General features: G+C 47.0%; 1 protein-coding gene across 3 annotated transcripts in view; it reads left to right on the top strand.

Moving 5' to 3' along the window:
- KLHL18 (kelch like family member 18) overlaps window positions 1-15,401 on the top strand; it is a 70,827-nt gene extending 55,426 nt beyond the window's left edge. For 2 of the 3 annotated variants that reach the window (XM_032297970.1, XM_032297968.1), the window contains 6 exons: window positions 2,644-2,804; window positions 4,155-4,291; window positions 5,999-6,236; window positions 9,130-9,234; window positions 11,388-11,499; window positions 12,205-15,401. In XM_032297970.1, the coding sequence (XP_032153861.1) occupies window positions 2,644-2,804; window positions 4,155-4,291; window positions 5,999-6,236; window positions 9,130-9,234; window positions 11,388-11,499; window positions 12,205-12,591 (1,140 nt within the window). In that variant the 3' untranslated portion in view covers window positions 12,592-15,401. The remainder of the gene's footprint in view (window positions 1-2,643; window positions 2,805-4,154; window positions 4,292-5,998; window positions 6,237-9,129; window positions 9,235-11,387; window positions 11,500-12,204) is intronic. The other variant, XM_032297969.1, reaches the window with a different exon arrangement.
- Window positions 15,402-19,381: the final 3,980 nt, after the last annotated feature.

Genomic DNA, 19,381 nt, shown 5'->3' with positions numbered 1-19,381 from the left:
AAGAGATCGTCCCACCTCGACCTCCCAAAGTGCTGGGATTATAGGCATGAGCCACCACACCTGGCCTTTATACATTTTAGGGTTCTAAATAGTGTTCTGTTGATTTTTATCAAACCTACTCACCTTATTCTTGCATGTTTGGGTTATTTCCAATATTTGCTGTTAGAAATAATGCTGCTGTGAACCAGAAAGAGCAAGTATAGATAATTTTTTGTTGTTTTTTTAAGACCAAGTCTCACTCCATCGCCCAAGCTGGAATGCAGTGGCAAGATCTCGGCTCACTGCAATCTCTGTCTCCCAGATTCAAGCAATTCTCCTGCCTCAACCTCCCAAGTAGCTGAGATTACAGGCGTGCACCACCACGCCGGGATAATTTTTGTACTTTTAGTAGAGACAGTGTTTCACCATGTTGGCCAGGCTGGTCTCAAATTCCTGACCTCAAATGACCTGCCCACCTTGGCCTCCCAAAGTGCTGGGATTACAAGTGTGAGCCACTGTGCCTGGCTAAGTATATAGATAACTTTTTGAAAGAGTCTTGTTCTAAGAAAGAGCAGAACATTGGGGCAGTTGTGGGAGGAGTCTATAAAATCAAAAGGGGTTATTTGTTTGTTTGCTTGTTTTTGAGACAGTCTGGCTCCGACACTCAGGCAGGCTGGAGTGCAGTGGCACATTCTCAGCTCACTGCAACCTCTTTGCCTCCTGAGTTCAAGTGATTCTCCTGCCTCAGCCTCCCAAGTAGCTGTGATAACAAGCGCCCACTACCACGCCCAGCAAATTTTTGTATTTTTAGTAGAGACAGGGTTTCACCATGTTAGCCAGGCTGGTCTTGAACTTCTGGCCTCGAGTGATCCATTTACCTCAGCCTCCCAAAGTGCTGGGGATTACAGGCATGAGCCATCATGCCAGGCCGTGTGTGTGTGTGTGTGTGTGTGTGTGTGTGTGTGTGTAAGAGAGACAGAGTCTCACTGTCACCCAGGCTGGAGTGTAGTGGCATGATCTTGGCTCACTGCAGCCTCCGCCTCCGAGGTTCAAGTAATCCTCCTGCCTCACCTTCCTAAGTAGCTGGATTACAGGTGCCTACCATCACGCCCAGCTAATTTTTGTATTTTTCATAGAGACTGGGTTTCACTATGTTGGCTGGACTGGTATTGAACTCCCAACCTCAGATGATCTGCCCACCTCAGCCTCCCAAAGTTCTGGGATTACAGGCATGAGCCACCACGCCCAGCCTGGCCATTTTTTTTTTTAAGGTGAGAGAAATTACAGCATATTTGACTGCTGATGGGAATTTTCCAGAAGAAAGGGAAGAATTGATAATGTTGGAGAAATGGGAAAACAGTTGTTGGAATGATGTTCCAACAAGAAATAAGTGAGAATAGTCTAGAGGATAAGGGTGTGCATCTTTGATAGGAGCACAAGCTATCCACATCCCCAGTAGCAGGAGGGAGAGCTGGGGCACACACCCAGGGAGGGGAGACAGGTGGATTCTTACTGACATTCTCTTCTGAATTTTTCTGTTTTCTCACCTGAGAGTGAGAATGAGGGAGGAGTGTTAGAAATGTAAGGAGGCTGGGAGCAGTGGCTCATGCCTGTAATCCCAGCACTTGAGAGTCCAAGATGGGCAGATTCCTTGAGCTCAGGAGTTTGAGACCAGCCTGGGCAACATGGTAAAACCCCATCTCTACTAAAAGCACAAAAATTAGCTGGCGGTGGTCAAGCTTGAACTCCTGGCCTGTAATCCCAGCTATTTGGGGGCCTGAGGCGGGAGGATTGCTTGAACCAGGAGGCAGAGGTTGTAGTGAGCTGAAATTGCACCACTGCACTCCAGCCTGGGCAATGGGGTAAGACCCTATCTCCACAAAAAAAAAAGAAAAAAAGAAATTTGAGGAGGAATTAAAAGATACGATTCATTTTCCTCTTTCCTCTAGGAAAGGGGGATGCTAGGGAGGTGAAGAGGGCTTGATAGGAGCCTGGTAGAAAAGTAGACCCTGGGCTTGGCAGCACAGACACCGTGATTTAGAGGAAAAGTCCTCATTCCAAGAACTAGGTGTCCTGTCCCTAGCTCTTACACTAGTTAATATGATGGGGGCAGCAGCTCACATTTCTTTGAGTGATACATTTTATGAGGGCTATAGAGCTTTAGAGGGAGATATCCTTGTGGTTGGAGCCATTAGGAAAGGCTCCTTGGAAAACATGGATCTAGAGCCAGGCCTTAAAGATAGGGGTGTGGGTTTAGATGAAGAGGAGGAGATGAGAGGGCATTTTAAGTGAGGGGGGACAGTGTGAACAGTAGAACCAGCGCACCCTTGCTAGAGTGCAAAGAGGGTGATGGAGTTTAGAGGGAGCAGGGGTGTAGGGGTAGCAGGAAGGGAATCAGGCATTTTGTTTTGACAGAAAGGAATAAGATGCCATTGATGGTTTTTCACTAGGAAATCATAATCATAATGAAAGTCAGGAAGCTCTTCTAGTAGCCTAGGAAGTAGAGAGAAATCAGGATTTCAGAGACAAGTAGGAGGAAAGATTGATGGGCCCAAGGGATTGATGGGCTTCAGTATAGAAAGTGGAGGCATTGAGATTGGAGGCCTAGGGTATGGCCCCTGGGTGGGAGGATTTGCTGCCAGAGCATCCTCTCTGTCATGACAGGTCTTTGAAGCTGCATTGGCCTGGGTCAGATACGACCGGGAGCAGAGGGGTCCCTACCTGCCTGAGCTGCTGTCCAATATCCGCCTGCCCCTCTGCCGGCCCCAGTTCCTTTCAGACCGAGTACAGCAGGATGACCTGGTGCGTTGCTGCCACAAATGCAGGTGAGTGAGGGTGGACCTGCACCTAACACTGCCGAAGGTCTAAGCAGGGAGGAGGAGCTGGCCGCCTGTTCCAGTTCTGGAGGGAAAGGAGTGGTCAGTCTAATTCATGGCACACAGATTGCCCTCTATCTAGGAGCTAGAAGAGGAAGTGTTAAGAGCCCGAATCTTACGCCTTGGGCAGAGAGATGTGCCATGTGGGAGCATCAGAGCAGAAAGGGCTTTCCCCTGCTGAGTTATCTCAGGATTTTCCAGCATCTTTGTCCACTGAGCTATTTATGAATGTGCAAGCATCTTTACTGCCTGCCCTGACCCTATCCACACCAGCAGCTCACTCAATGGTGCAACTAACTGGGACTTCTTGGGGTTCCTTGCCCTTTTCAGTAAATATTAGTCAGTACCCTGGGCGTGGGGGACTCTGGCAGATGTAGGCTTTATATCTGCAATGATGGGCAAGGGGTGAACGTGTTTACCGACACATGAAACTTTTACCCAGAGTAAATCAATAACAACATGGCACAGCAGAGCTACCCACAGTTCAGAAGATGGCAGCCCTATAGGACCATTGCTGTAAAAGTGGAACAGCAGGGAAAAATGTCCATTCTTCTCCAGATTGCTTGGCAAATTCACAACCCTGAAATAGTTTTTTTCTTCTTTGCTGATAAAAATTTTACGCATATTCAGCTCTCCTTCATTTTCCAACTCCTGGTTGGGATCAGGTGATTCAGGAGGAAATCAGTGCCTGTCTGTGGCAGATGGTGTGAAGGTGTGTGTCAGGACGGGTTGGAGTTGTGGCTGGAGGTAGCTGGGGACCTGTGACCAGCAGTCTCAAGGGTGCTGTTGAAGAGTTAGGACTTTATTCTGTTGGCAGGGGGTGGCTATTGAAGGTTCTTAGCTTGCACTGTAGTGTGGAAGTGGAATGGAGAAGCAGGCTGGAGGCAGGGAAATGTGTTAGGAGCTGCCACCGTGCAGGTGAGTGGTGATTAATTGCAGGCAGTCATAAGGATGGAAAGGAAGGGCTAGGTCTGAATGCAACAGGGTGCATGCTGCTTGTTGGAACTCCCAAGCCCAACCATTTTGGCCACCACCCTGTTTTTCTTATGCCTAGTCTATATCTGATTACACAAGTTGAGGTGGTCTGTGCTTGTCTTGCCCCTTCAATTTTGAATATGTCTCAATAGCCTTGTGTGATTTTCCCAGAACTCACCTGGTTTCTTTGAGACCAAACCTTCCAGAGGCTTCTCCTCCCATGTTTCCCCTGCAGTTGATAGTGGGGAGCCAGGCTCAGAGATGCAAATGAGGACTAAGTCAGGGGGGATACCTCCTGTTCTAGCATCTTGCACGTTATTCCAGGGACCTGGTAGACGAAGCAAAGGACTACCACCTCATGCCAGAGCGCCGGCCGCACCTGCCGGCTTTCAGGACCCGGCCGCGCTGCTGCACATCCATCGCTGGGCTTATCTATGCTGTAGGAGGCCTCAACTCAGCAGGTATCTTGCAGCTCCCCTTTAGAAAGCCCCTTCTTGGACTCCATGGGTGAGGAAGCACCACACAAATTAGCCTGACCCTTCTGGTTTTATTGTTTTGCACTGTTACCACTCTTGCCCCTCATGATTTTATATAATTGCTCTACAGTTAGAACATGTCATATGTTCATGCCATTGAATCAGAATATCAGTGCTCACAAGACCTTCTAGAAATCTTTGATCCCTAGCCTACTCACCTGACAAGTGAGGAAATTGAGGCCCGCAGAACTTCCACTATGTTCATGCAAGTTGCTTTTGGCAGAGCAAGGACTAGAACTTGGGTGTTCTGGTTCCTGAGCCAGCACTTTCACCCTAATATCACATTGGCTGTGGTATAGCATCCTATCAGCCCTGGATAAGATATGGTCAGAGACCCAATTCCATACCAGGCTATTCAAATTTGGTCATATGGATCTCTGGGGTTAGACTGTGAGAATGTCCCCAAGAGAAAGATTTTCCAAATACACAGGGTCTACCACTATCAATAGTACTTTTTACTCTTCAGCCCCACCCACTGTGAAACACATATACTTTACAGTCCATGTGTTATTGGCAGTTTTTGAATCATGTAGTGAGGTTTACAGAAAGCTGCATGGCCTCCCCACCTGGGGGGAGTTGGTGGGCACTCCTGGGCAGTTTTGTTTTTATTTTTTATTGTTTTTACTTTTTTTGAGGTGGAGTCTCACTCCTGTCACCCAGGCTGGAGTGCAGTGGTGGGATCTCAGCTCACTGCAATCTCCACCTCCTGGATTCAGGTGATTCTCCCACCTTAGTCTCCTGAGTGGCTGGGACTACAGGCACTTGCTACCACGCCCAGCTGATTTTTGTATTTTTAATAGAGATGGGGTTTCACCATGTTGGCCAAGCTGATATTGAATTCCTGACCTCAAGTGATCTGCCTGCCTTGGCCTCCCAAAGTGCTGGGATTATAGGTGTGAGCCACTGTGCCCAGCCCAGTTTTGTTTTTAATTGAAAGTTAATGAGAATTGGGTACTAGCTGCTGCTTGTTTACCATAAGGCCTGGAACAGGTAAGTCCTCAATTCAGTGCACACTGGAGTAGCATGCAAATACGGTATGAGGCTAAGTGCCCCCTAGCAGCATACCATAGGAAGAGGGGGTTATTTTGTCTGATCATCACAAAAGCCTGATGAAAAAGGGAGGGTTGGAATGAGCATTCCTTGCTACTGTGACTATTTATTAAGTACTAAGTATATTCTAGAGCCATGCTAGGTGCTTTACCTGTTATATCATTTAATCCATAAGGATTATCTCCATTTCACCTGTGAAGCAGAGGATAGGGACACAAAGCCCCTTGGCTTGGGTCACTCACTAGCAAATGAAAGCACTGGAGCACATGCCTGGCCTTCTGGCATGCCTCCTGCCTGGAGGAAATATTCTATTGATTTGTCTATACCTTTGGCTTTAAGCAGGTGGAGTACCTAATTGTAACTGAAAACTACCCTCTCTAAAAAATAAATACCTCCTGTCCGATTCTAATTTTCTTTAAAGAATTAGGTTTGAGGTGATCATGGCTGAAATTTCTTAGTGGGACCTTGTGCCTTGAGTAATTCTGTGGGAAGAGGTAATAGAATCGAGTCAAATGTTCCATATAATCAATGCCCAATAGCTGTGATCTAAACAAATGGTCTCATTTGTTTTAATTTGAGTAGCAAATTTTTATGCAGGTGATTCCCTGAATGTGGTGGAAGTGTTCGATCCCATTGCCAATCGCTGGGAGAAGTGCCGTCCTATGACAACAGCCCGCAGCCGCGTTGGCGTGGCTGTGGTGAACGGGCTTCTGTATGCCATTGGAGGATATGACGGCCAGCTACGGCTGAGCACTGTGGAGGCCTACAACCCGGAGACAGACACATGGACCAGAGTGGGGAGCATGAATAGCAAGAGAAGGTATTCTGGAAGCCACGTGCAGCCCGAACATACACACTGAGCACCTGGGGAGCACCGTGCTAGACGAGCAGGGGCACACAGTAAAGTAAAACACAAGCTTTGGCCTGGGAGCTTCCTGCAGCCAGGCCAGCCACTGCCAGTACCTCCTGGGAGCAAGCCCCCATCTTCTTAAAAGTAAAATACCCACCTTGTCCTTTGAGGAACCTGGGGAGACCAGACGTGGACATGTGGAAGTTGTGTTGTTATTTTAAGTGCCAGATAAGGACTGAAAATGTGTATTTTGGAAGATTGGAGGAGGGAGAGAAACTGGACTGGAACGTCTGGAAGATTTCAGGGAAGAGGTGGGATTAAAGTTGAAACTTGAAGAATAAGGAGGATTTACCTTTATTAGTGATAAAAGGAAATCCAAGGTGTTTTTCTGGATACTTTCCTTCCCTAGGACTCCCCTCACACATGTGCTTCCACTACTCGGGGAGAATATGAACCAAAGCAGTGTTCTCTTCTTTAGGTCACACACATTCTACCAGACAGGAGCACATAGGTATTTGTAAGATGGGCCAAGTTTCATGTCACTCAGCACATTCTAGCTACCTGCCTCCTCTACCACTTTTCTGCTTATATTGCCTGAATAAGAAGTGGGATTAGAGGACATCCCAATGCCTATGTTTAGCCTTCTTAATGCTGAGGTGACAGGTGGCATGTTTCATTATGTCAAGACACATATTGGAGTCGTCACATGCGTGGGCAGTGGAAAGGCTGGCACTGCCCAAGGCGGGGAGAGGAAAGCAGCCCAGGGTCCCCTTGCCCAACACTCAGGACAGCTCTGCATTGATCACTTTTATACACTGAGCTTCCATGACATATACCTAATGTTAGAGGGGGAAATTACATGAATTTTTTTTAAGGGGCAGTTTGGAAACCACTGGACCAGTTGCTCTTTAAGGGCCTTTCTTGCATTTAATTCCGTGATCTCAGTATTTGCCTCACAGACCCCTTCACTGGCCATGCTTCAGGGTCTCTACTTAAAAGATCATGTGACTGGGGTGGAGGGCAGTAGAAGAGAGGGACAGTCGAGCAAGCACATGTGTGATGAGGAAGAAGAGGTAGCGTGGAAGTCCTTTGCCACAGAAAAGTACTGGCCGCCATACCCACGTTCCACATTTAGCAGCATTCGCATGTGGATGTGAGCTGGAAGGGATCTGCCTTTGTACTCATGAGAGCAATTCACAAAGCATCGGAGTAGGTTCCTTTGGGAAGAAAAAATGTAATACTTAAGATCTGCCCCTCCCAAGAACATATTGAGAGTCCTTTCCTCCAACCATCCCCACTTTTGCTCCTTGGATACTTTGCAGCTTCCTATGATTGAGTGACTCATTGCTCCATGTCCCCGACCACGAGTAGCTTTTTTGCTTTGACTACAATCAGCTGTCCTTCCTTGTGTGTCTGCTCTGGGCCACTTCCTTGCTTTGATGTCACTGGATTCAGTGTGCTGTCTTGGAGGAAAGTCCTCTGGGTATTTCTTTCCTTCACTGTGGTTACTACCCTGTTATTAGTGTGGGCCTGGTTCCATTACATCCCTTTTAAATTATAGGCTACTTTAAAACGTTCCTAGTCACTTCTCTCCTGACGTCCCACACAACTGTCTGTCCTGCCAGTTAGTGACATCCTGCCATCTTTCCTTTCCATCTCTGCGAGTGTTCTGCGCCATCCCGTGGAGCTTTCTTACACTGGACTGTTCCAGTCCACGCTGATCAGCGTTTTCTCCCCTCTTCATACCTACCTTTACCACCTAGTTGATAGTTAATCTCATGCAGTTTTGTGGCACCTCTTAATTAATTCTCATATTGTTGGACACCTGTTTTGTTTTGTTATGTAATGTTTATGTTTGTTTTGTGTCTGTATCCAGAAGGACAGTAATCACATCTAGTAAATTTGTGATCTTCCCACAGTACTTGCCTAAGGCAAGTTTCTCTCCTCTTTTGGGCTGGTTCAGGGAGTCTGTTATCATGTCCCTGCAAGGGACATTCTGTGGATCAGTTTGATTACTAGTACACTTTAAAAGGTGGAAGTAAGCTGGGCGTGGTGACTCACGCCTGTAATCCCAGCACTTGGGGAGGCTGAGGAGGGCAGATCACCTGAGGTCAGGAGTCTGAGACCAGCCTGGCCAACATGGTGAAACCCCATCTCTACTAAAGATGCAAAAATTAGCTGGGTGTGGTGGTGCACACCTGTAATCCCAGCTACTTGGGAGGCTGAGGTGGGGCAGGAAGATCACTTGAGCATAGGAGTTCAAGGCACAGTGAGCTATGATGGCACCACTGCACTCTAGCCTGAGTGACAGAGCAAGGCTCTGATTAAAAATTACACACACACACACACAGAGAAAGTGACAGATTCCTGGTAGCCTAGAGGCCAGAACGTAAGTGCCTTGTGGGCTGGAACTTTGGCTTACTTACCACTGTAAACCCCAGCTGATAAAGATCTGATGGCTGGATGAATGAATGATTGTAACAACTGCTGTAATGAAGAAGCCACTCAGAGAGTGTGGGGATGGGAAAGAGTAATTCTTACTGAGGGGAGGAAGAGGAGTGAGGAAGTTGAGTTGGGCCTTCAAGGTAAATACAACCTTCACATGGTGAGGTGGAAGGTGAGCATTTTAGACAGAATGAGGTCAAGAAGAGCAGGGAGGGGAGGCAGCCTGAGGAAGAAGTGTGGGGTACAAGAGGGACCATGGGGCAGCTTCTGTCACCTCAGTTTTATGACTTTACTTAGTCACATGCCTGAGATTTGGGTTGCAGAAAGAGGCAATTGATAGGTTTGTTTCTCAGTGGGCAAGAGAGGCTGCTCCGGGAAGGCTGCAGCTCATCTGGGATGACAGCTCTGTCTGTTTCAGTGCCATGGGGACAGTCGTGCTGGACGGTCAGATCTACGTCTGTGGGGGCTACGACGGCAACTCTTCCCTCAGCTCCGTGGAGACCTACTCACCTGAGACAGACAAGTAAGAACTCCAGCTCCCCTGGGGCAACCGGAGCTTATAAACAGAGTATCAAAATTAGAACTGGAGTTTTTTTATTTAAACTTCTTGAAGGTAGAGAATGTCTTGCCTTTTTACCTCTATAGTACTTTAGTAGATGTATAATAACCCTTAGTTAAGTGAAAGAATGAGTAAATAAAATTTTAAAACAAATAGTCTACATAAATGCTTGGAAATATTTATTTGAAACAGGGTCTTACTCTGTACCTGTTAGCTAAATCAACCCATTTTAATGGAAAAACAGGCAAGAGGGGATAAGAAGTAGATGAACAGCATGATCCAAAGTGGATAAGATATGATTTGGAAAAAAAAAAAAAAAGTTTTAAGTTCTGTGGTCAGATAGGCTTGGGAAATGTTGATGTCTGAACTGCCAGAGTCCTTGTCTTTCTATAAGATATATTAACATTTTAAAGGCTCTAAGAAACCCTGCAGTGAATAACTCTGTTTAACCTCGGGTTTTATATACACACCGGTTGCCATCTTGTAGGACTCATTTGTGGAACACGCTTTGAAAAACATTGACAAGGTTAGCCTGAGTTTTTCTTTTTCTTTTTTCTTTTTTTTTTAAAGACGGGGTTTTACCATGTTGGCCAGGCTGGTCTCAAACTCCTGACCTCAGGTGATCCACTTGCCTCGGCCTCCTAAAGTGCTAGGATTACAGGCTTGAGCCACAGCACCTGGCCAGCCCAAGTTTTTCATTTCAGTATTTGAATCCTCTTATCTTATATAATAAAATGTAAGCAAATTAGTTGAATGGACTCCTTAGGATGCCTTTAAACCAGTATTCTGTTCACTTAGCCAGTCTACTATGGATCAGACAGCAAGCTGGGTGTCTGAGATCCTTTAAAGCATCCAGTGTGGTTGGGCTATGGGTTGCATCATGATCGTTCTACCCTGGAGGCCTGTGTCAGAAGCTCTTGGGCACAGAGCAGAGAGAACCTTCGTCTTCCCCAGGGTTGCAGGAAAGGACAGGGTATCAGGGATGTCTTCCGATATGAGACCTGTCATGGATAGCCAATGGGAGGTGCTTGCACATCATAGGCAGGGAGACAGCAAGGAGAGCCTGCAGTAAGAAAGTGTTCACTGTGATCAAGAATCACAGTGAATGTTCAGCAGTGATCCTCTTGTGGGCTAGAGCACAGCACATAGATAGGAGACAGAGCCAGGTGGGTGGCATGTGGTTTGGGATGAAGCTAAAGGGTAGATGAGGACCAAGAGGTAAAGAACCACTTGAAGGGCCAGGCACAGTGGCTCACACCTATAATCCCAACACTTTGGGAGACTGAGACAAGAAGGTCACTTGAGACCAGCCTAGACAACATAGGGAGACCCTGCCTCTACAAAAAAAGAGAAAAATTAGCCAGGCATGGTGGCATGAGCCTGTAGTCCCAGCTACTGAGAAGGCTGAGGTGGGAAGATGGCTTGATCCTGGGAGGTCAAAGCTGCAATGAGCTATGATTGCACCACTACACTCCAGCCTGGGTGACAGAGTAAGACCCTGTCTCAAAAATTTAAAAAGATGAAAAAACCACTTGAAGGAACCTGGACTATCTTAGAGAAGACAGTGAGGAGCCACAGGAGGACATGGTACAGGTAAAGGAGAAGCAGTCCCTCTGGCGGGGTGGGGTCGGATGGGACTGGTGTGAAAGCCAGGCTGCCTGTGCAGAGGCTGTCACAGTGCTCCAGGTGAGAAGTCAGGGGTAGGGCACTGGTAGTGGGGATGGGAACAAGCACTGACTAGGAAGCAAACCAGCCAGAACTTGGGGGACCATAGGAATGTTGACAGCGAGGGAGAAGCAACCAGAGTAGCACTGAGCTTTGTAAGTACAGCAGCTAGACAGCTGGTGGTCCCGTTAACAAGGCAGGGAGGGGCAGAACTATAGGAGAAAGAGGCCTTGTGTGAGACAATGATTTTGAGCAGCCATGGAGATGAGCAGAGAAGACAGGCTGTGGGTTTGCAGCTTGGATGAGAGGTGGCAGCCAGAGAGAGCTGTCAGAGAGGTGGTAAGAGGTAAGGAGATGGCCAGCACAGTTCACCTGAATACCCCTACTAAGCTGCCATGGGAAGATAGGAACCCTGAATCTCATGCTTCCTTCCTATTGACTTTTTCCTGAAGGTGGACAGTCGTGACCCCGATGAGCTCGAATCGCAGTGCTGCTGGGGTTACGGTCTTTGAGGGCAGGATATATGTGTCGGGCGGCCATGATGGCTTGCAGATCTTCAACAGTGTGAGTCTGGGCTCCCCCTGGGCTAAGGGCACCTGCTCCTTCCATCTTTGAGATTTATTTTGGAAGATAATTATTTGAAAAAACTTCAGCCTTACCATAGCTGGATCGTATCATCTACTGAGGTTTCAGGCCATCCACTGCATCTTCTGAAATTCTGAACTTCCAGATAATGAGCCAGTGTACACAAAGGAAGCGTGAAAGGTAGTCACATGTACAACCCCCACCACCACCTGTTCAACTGTCTGTTGAATGCTACATAGACTTTGTGAGATTCCTGCCCAAAGTAAGCTCAATTATAGACCAAGCACAAATTTGCAAACAGTTGTATTCCTCTGGATAATTTGTCTAAAATTGCATTTATTCTGTAAAAAAAGGCTCAACAGCCATTTACTAGTCAGTGCCGCAGTGGAAACCCCTGGAGTTCCCAGGAGACCCAGTTCTCATACAGGATCTGTCACTACCTAGCAGTGCATCCTTGGGCACATCCTTTTTTTGTTTCCTTAGATGCAAATAGACAGGGTCAGGTGAGGTGACCTCTCCCTGCCCCCATTTACCCAGGAGCAGGCTTGCAGCAGAGGGGACACTGGCAGAGCTCCTCATCCCCATGTCTGACATCATGGGGGCTACTGTGCCCTGCACGGTCATTCCATGGACTGAGCTTTGCCTCTGACTGTCCTGTACCTGTGCCTCTCTCCCCTTCTACAGGTGGAGCACTATAACCACCATACTGCCACCTGGCACCCTGCAGCTGGCATGCTCAACAAGCGCTGCCGGCATGGAGCAGCCTCCCTGGGGAGCAAGATGTTTGTCTGTGGGGGCTATGATGGCTCTGGCTTCCTCAGCATCGCTGAGATGTACAGTTCCGTGGCAGACCAGTGGTGCCTGATAGTCCCCATGCACACGCGCCGGAGCCGAGTCTCCCTGGTGGCCAGCTGTGGGCGCCTCTACGCTGTGGGGGGCTATGACGGACAGTCAAACCTAAGCTCAGTGGAGATGTACGACCCGGAGACAGACCGCTGGACGTTCATGGCCCCCATGGCGTGCCATGAAGGAGGGGTCGGTGTGGGCTGCATCCCTCTCCTTACCATCTAAGGCAGAGGATGGGATGTGGTGGGGCAGGGATCTGGTACAGACATAGGCGCTTCCTTCCAGTAACAGTCCCTCAGGAGAGGCAGTGGACCAGAAGATGGGGTGAAATGTGAGCTTGCCAGAGGTACAGTTTTTCCAGGTGCTTAAGCCCTCCACCACTGTGCCACCCTTGTGACCTTCAGGCCTGGGTCATCAAGATGCACAGCATGGACACAAGCTCCTTTGGGTCCCATAGCCGGTGACCTGGAACTGTTCTGCTGGTCCACACGAACACAAGCTCCATCCAGGCCCAGCTCCCACCCACTGCTGTTCTGTTGGCCAGCCATTCACAGAAGGCCTTCCATCTGTTGCTCCTCTTCACCTGCTTGTTCTCCAACCGAGTTCTGGCCAGTTTGCCATGGGGAGGCTGCAGTGTCCAAGCCTGCTGGAAACTGGGATGTAGCTGGGGGCGAAAGGACAGACCCAAGTGTTCTCCCTGCCTGAGATGGTGTGGCCACAGCAGTGGAGGGCTGCTGTACACAGGCACGTTCCTTCTTCACAGTAGGGCACCAAGGATTCTGTCCTCATCACTGGGTAATAGGAAGAAGAGAAGTTTTCCCCATGTCTAATTTTGGGATTTCAGTGAGGCCTTTTCCATCTGTCCAGGAGAACAGAAGGGGAAAAAAAAAGATACTTGAAAGAAACAAGGAAATTTAAACCAAGAAACTGGAAAGAAAAAAAATTTTTATGTGAACAAATTTTGCAGGAAGAAAAAAGCATAAAGGACGCTAAGGGCAAATCTATGTTTAAATGGAAAACCGTCTAACCAGAGAAGGGCGGTATCCGCTCCACATTCGGATCCCAGGGTCCTGAGGCATCGCATCGAGCTGGGTGCTCATGGGGTTTGTCTTCACACCCACCATCAGAGGACTTTTAAAGTCATAGGCGTAGAGAGTTAGCAGTCTGCTGAATTACTGCCACTCTTCTTGGTGGGGGCTTCTGGCTATGGCTGGGGGTTCCAGATGCCCCTGTGATTACCTCCTACTGCTGCCATGGCGCTCATTCAGATTCCCCACTTGCACTGACATTCCTTCCTTTTTTGACCAGCAGAAAACAGCAGGTCTAGCCGGATTCTCATTTGCCCATCGATCTCGTTCTTGGGTGATTTCCCTCATTGGGATGCTTCTGGGGCACATTGACCATTTGCACCTCTAGAACCTAACCAGGGGCTTCCTTCTACCAGCTGTGGGCTGGCTTGGTCTTGTAACCTTGTCTGCCCTGCCACTCCATTGCTCCTCCATCCACTCGCCAATCCCAAGGGTCTGGCCTCCCTCCAGCCCTGGGGCAGACTAACCAGCAAGGTGGACCTTTACATTCAAGCACAGCTGGCTTTTATGACACAAAGAACTAAAGGCCGAAAGAATCTCTTGCTGCTGCAAAGAACAGATTTTATATTTCTTCCTCTAATCTTGGGAAATGACCTTTACCTATTGGAAAAACTCCATACTGCTTCCTCCTTCTCCCTGCGTGGGACCTAATGTAGCACAGCGGGACTGAAAGAGGAGGACATTTTCTCTTACCAGTGCACTGGGCAGTGGGGCTGTCCTTCAACTGCTGCTGCCAAAATCTGGTTTTCTAAAATTCTTCCAGTAGAGACTAAAAGAAGATGCAATTCCTGTAACCCAAGACTGGGTCTTAGGGCTCCAGTCTCCACCAGGTTGGTTTCCTGTCCTTCGCTGCCTGCCTGGGGTGGCCTGGAAGCCTGTTCAGAAAGGCACAATGTGGAGCCTGGGGTGTCTTCCCCAACCTCAGGGCCATCAGGTTTACCAGTGTGTGCAATCGCCATGTACTCAGAGGGAAGTACCTTTGTTACCTGCAACTTAGGAGCTGGGCCTCTGCTACAAGCACTTGAAAATGATATTTTTATTTTTAACGTCTCAACAATCTGATAATGGATGTCATTTAACCTGGGCTCGTGGTAGAGCTCCAGCATTTCTCCCTCCTTCCTGGTTTGCCTGTAGAGGTGGACTCAGAAGGCGGGTGGGGTGTGCATTTCCTGTTAGGAGTGTATCAGTGCATGTCTTATTGTAAGCCCCTTTCTTTTGTGAATTTGAAGCAGCACCAGCAAGCCTGGATTGTGAAGGTGTTAAGAATCTGTCTGTGGGCTGCTGAGTGGGTCCTTAGGATGCTGGCCCAGATTTTCCCACTGGGTATGGTAGATTATTTTCCCATAGCCTGCTGCTCTTGTAGTGGCCTTCCTGAGTCCATTCCCACCTCCTGGTATAGAATTTACACTGCTGCACCTGAGATCAGTGTTTCAAAGTAAGATCAAGCCAGTGTTTTGATCTGGGCTCTGAGCACAAGTGAGCAAACACCGCCATATTCACACTCTCCCATTAGGTTCCTCAGTCTGATGCTGAATGGCTGTTCGTAAATGGCTGGTCTGGTTCTTTGGTGTTGGAGCCTTTCCAATAGCCCCATGAGAAGAAGCAAGGATACTGTGAAAAGGATATCACAAGGAGATAGGGTAGATGTTGTGTTTAGTGGGCCTTGGGGCCTATCCCAGCTCTGAGCAGAGGACTGTGGCATTCACTGTCCTTGAGTGTTTCACCTTCTTGGATAACACACACACGGGCCTTTTCTTCTGGATTTCATCAGAGATTACAGCCAGATAGGAGCTGAAGTCCAGCCTCTTGACTTGACCACAGAGGTGTGACTATGGGAATTCCTCCCAATTTATTGTTTCCCGGAAAATCTCACTTCCTTTTATTTATAGAATGCATGTCTTGTGTTAAGAAACCAAAGAGAAATAAAGAAAGAGAACACTCCTAATAGCTCTTGTTCTTTCTTGGTTTATTTCTTAGATATTAGAAGTACATCTTTTTTTATTGTGATTCACTGAAAAAAAATATATTGGACAAAGTGGGTATATTTCTGTGAAAATAAGGGAAAAGCCAGATGTACAGCAAAAGTAGTCTTTGGAGGGCTTTATTTTATGAGAGTCACTTCTGGTGAAAAATATGCAATGAGTTCATTTGCACCTTAGGACTGCACCAGGTTGCCCCTGTTCTCGATTTCCCCTTTTCTCAATTCACTGCCCTAAAACTCCACAGAGTTCCCCAGTGGAGTGTGGCTGCCTGTTGATGGCCTGGAATCAGCACCTCCAGCTCCTTTTTTATGCCGTAGGCCAGAGGTGCTTTAACTCTTGTGCACATAAAAGTCACTAGAGGGCCAGGCACAGTTGGCTTACACCTGTAATCCCAGCACTTTGGGAGGTCTAGGCAGGCGGATCACGAGGTCAGGAGTTTGAGACCAGCCTGACCAGCATGGTGAAACCCTGCCTCCACTAAAATACAAAAAATTAACTGGGCGTAAGTGGTGTGCGCCTGTAATCCCAGCTACTCAGGAGGCTGAGGCAGGAGAATCACTTGAACTCGAGAGGTAGAGATTGCAGTGAGCCGAGATTGCATCACTGCACTCCAGCCTGTGTGACAGAGCGAGACTCCATCTCAAAAAGTCACTGGAAAATGTTTAAACCACAGGTTTGTTCCTAAGTCCCTCTAGAGACAGGTTCCCTAGGGCTGTGGTGCAGCTCAGTGAGCAAGTTTCCTTGGTGATTTGCACACTCTTCCGTGTGAGAACTATACTCCCATCTTCAGTTTCCGCTTCCCCAAATACAGCTGCATTCCAGATCTGCCCCTCCAAGTTTACACTCTGGTTACTGTGGTTTTGCCTGTTGGGAAACTCTTCAGTCACACTTTTCCAAAAGTCAGCTTGTGGTCAGTCTTGTCTGTGGGAGACTTGGATGGCAACTTTATTTTTTTTTAAGTTTTTGGAAGGCATATCACTCCTGCACACACCCAGGACATGTCTTACATATAAACACTCTGTGTTGGTTGATTCTTATGTGGTCCTCAGTAATCCCCACAGAGCAGGTAACATTTTGGCATAAAGAAACTGCCTCAGAAGGGCCAAGTAGTTTGCCTGACTCCAGCTAACCTGTGGTATTGTGAAAAATTGAGACCAGATCTCCACAGTCACAGTCCAGTCTGCCTAAGGGCAGCAGTGTCTTCCACCTATGGAGGGAGCAGCGTTCCTCCCAACACCGTCATAGATCTTGGATAAGCAGACTGGGCAGCGAGGGGAAGAGTGTAAAAGCAGGTGCGTTTGTGCTGAAAAACGTAGCCAGACTATTTGGGGGTCTCTCTCTTGGGAGAAAGGCCAGATGCTTGTAAAGTAAAGCAGCCCTTTCCATGTAACCTACGCCCCCTTGACCAGAGCCAAAGAGCCCCATGGGTGAAGAGTGTACTGGTAAGTCAAGCTAGACTCATCTGCCTGACTTGCCATTTTTTTTTCTTTGTTTCTATTCTTTGGACTCCTTTCTCCTCACGACCAGCAGCAGAGCCCACTCCGTTTCACCCCAAAGTCCAGCACTGCTGCTTTTTATTGCTACTCACAATAACAGTACACAGCATTGCTCACTGCAGCCTTGAACTGGCTTCAAGCAAACCTCCCTAAGTGTTGAGATTACAGGTGTGAGCCACCATGCCCTAGTTTTGCAGTTCATAAAACCTAAAATTTATAGCATGGCACAGAAGGTCACTTTGATATTGCCACTTCTTCCCTCTTAGCTGCCCAGCAATAATCTTCAGGGTCTCAGTTTAGATGTCACCTTCATGAAGACATCTCTGATCAGCATGGTGCTCCTCTGTCTGCTGTGCTGGCCCTTGGCTGTATCCTACCATGCAGTGGCTTGTTTGCCTGTTTGACCTGCTATGTGGTGAGCTCTGTGAGACTGTTACTGTAGACCCAGGACTGGACATGAAGAAGAGGCTCAACAATGGCTTCATGAAGAATTTAGGGACAATCAGGTATATCAACATTCAAATGTCACCTAATTATGCCTCCCTTGTCTTCCTCCTTTTTACATCACTGATTTTTTAATAGTTTTATTGAGGCACAGTTTACCTACCTTAAAGTTCATTTAAGTGTTCAACTCAATGACTTAGTAAGTGTACAGAGTTGTACAACCATTATCACCATCTCGTTTTAAAACATTTCCATCGCTCAGTTAATCCCCTTTGCAGTTAATTCCCTTTTCACCCACATCATCAGGCAACCATTTTACTTTGTCTCTATAGATTTTCCTATTCTAGACATTTCATGTAAGTGGAATCATACAATATGTGGCCTTCTGTGTCTGGCATCCTACTTCAGAATAATTTAGAAGCTCATTCATATTGTAGAATGTACCAATAGTTCCTTTTATTGTTTTCAAATTGTATTCCACTGTATGTATGTGCCATATTTTGTTCATTCGCCAGTTGATGAAATGTTTATATTGTTTCCAATTTGGGGCTATTATGAATAATACTGCTATGAACATTCATGTATAAGTCTTTGTAGACATATATTTCTTTTTTTTTTTTTTTTTGAGACGGAGCCTTGCTCTGTCACCAGGCTGGAGTGCAGTGGCACAATCTCTGCTCACTGCAACCTCCACCTCCTGGGTTCAAGACATTCTTCAGTCTCAGCCTCCCAAGTAGCTGGGACCACAGGTGTGTGCCGCCATGCCCAGCTAATTTTTGTATTTTTAGTAGAGACGGGGTTTCACCATGGCCAGGATGGTCTTGATCTCTTGACCTCATGATCCTCCCACCTCGGCCTCCCAAAGTGCTGGGATTACAGGCATGAGCCACTGCGTCCGGCCTGTAGACATATATTTCATTCCTCTTGGAGAGAGATTCCTAGGAGTGAAACTGCTGGGATCATGTAGTAGGTTTAGGTTTAACTTTTTTAAGAAACTGCCAAGCTTTTCCAAAGTGGCTGTCCCACTTTACATCTCCACCAGCAACATGTAATGGTTCAGGCTCCTCCACATCCTTGCCAGCACTTGGACTTTTGTTTTTTATTGTAGCCATTCTAGTGGGTGCAAAATGGCATTTCTTTGTGGTTAGTTTGCATTTATCTGACAACTAATGATTTTGAGCATTTTTTCATGTAATTGTTAATCATTTGTATATCTTTAGTGAGATACCTATTCAATTCTTGCCCATTTTTAAATTGGGTCACATGTCTTATTAATGAGTTTTAAGAATGTTTTACATATTCTGGATACAAATCCTTTATTTATCAAATATATGATTTGCAAATATCCCAGTCTTGGCTTGTCTTTTTATTTTTTTTTTAATTGAGATGGAGTCTCAGCCTGTCACCAGGCTGGAGTGCAGTGCATGATCTTGGCTCACTGCAACATCTGCCTCCCAGGTTCAAGTGATTCTCCTGCCTCAGCCTCCTAAGTAGCTGGGACTACAGGCTTGTGCCACCATGCCCAGCTAATTTTTGTATTTTTAGTAGAAATAGAGTTTCACAGTGTTGGCCAGGATGGTCTCGATCTCCTGACCATGTGATCCACCCACCTCAGCCTCCCAAAGTGCTGGGATTACAGGTGTGAGCCACCACACCCATCCTTTCTCTTTTTTTTTTTAACTCACCACTGTACTAACAAGCACTCTTCATTTTCTTGGTGGTGGTGGTTGAATTGTAAAAGTTTTTCACTTGATGAAGTTGTTTATCAGTTGTTTCTTTTATAGATCATGGCTTTGGTGTCATATCTTAAGATCTTTTTGAAGTCTTCTTGTTTTATTCTTACATGTATGTATGTGATCCACTTTCTGTTAATTTTTGGGTATGGTGTAAGGGAAGCATCTAAATTCATCTTTTCATGGGTGGATTTCCATTTGTCCCAGCACCATTTGTTGTAAAGAGTATCTTTTCCCCCATTGAATTGCTTTGGTACCTTTGTCTGAATCAA

Source organism: Sapajus apella, unplaced genomic scaffold (assembly GCF_009761245.1).
Source record: "Sapajus apella isolate SASKATOON/1434 unplaced genomic scaffold, GSC_monkey_1.0 scaffold38, whole genome shotgun sequence".
NCBI classification, from domain to species: Eukaryota; Metazoa; Chordata; class Mammalia; order Primates; family Cebidae; genus Sapajus; species Sapajus apella.
This window is presented reverse-complemented; position numbering and strand designations above follow the sequence as displayed.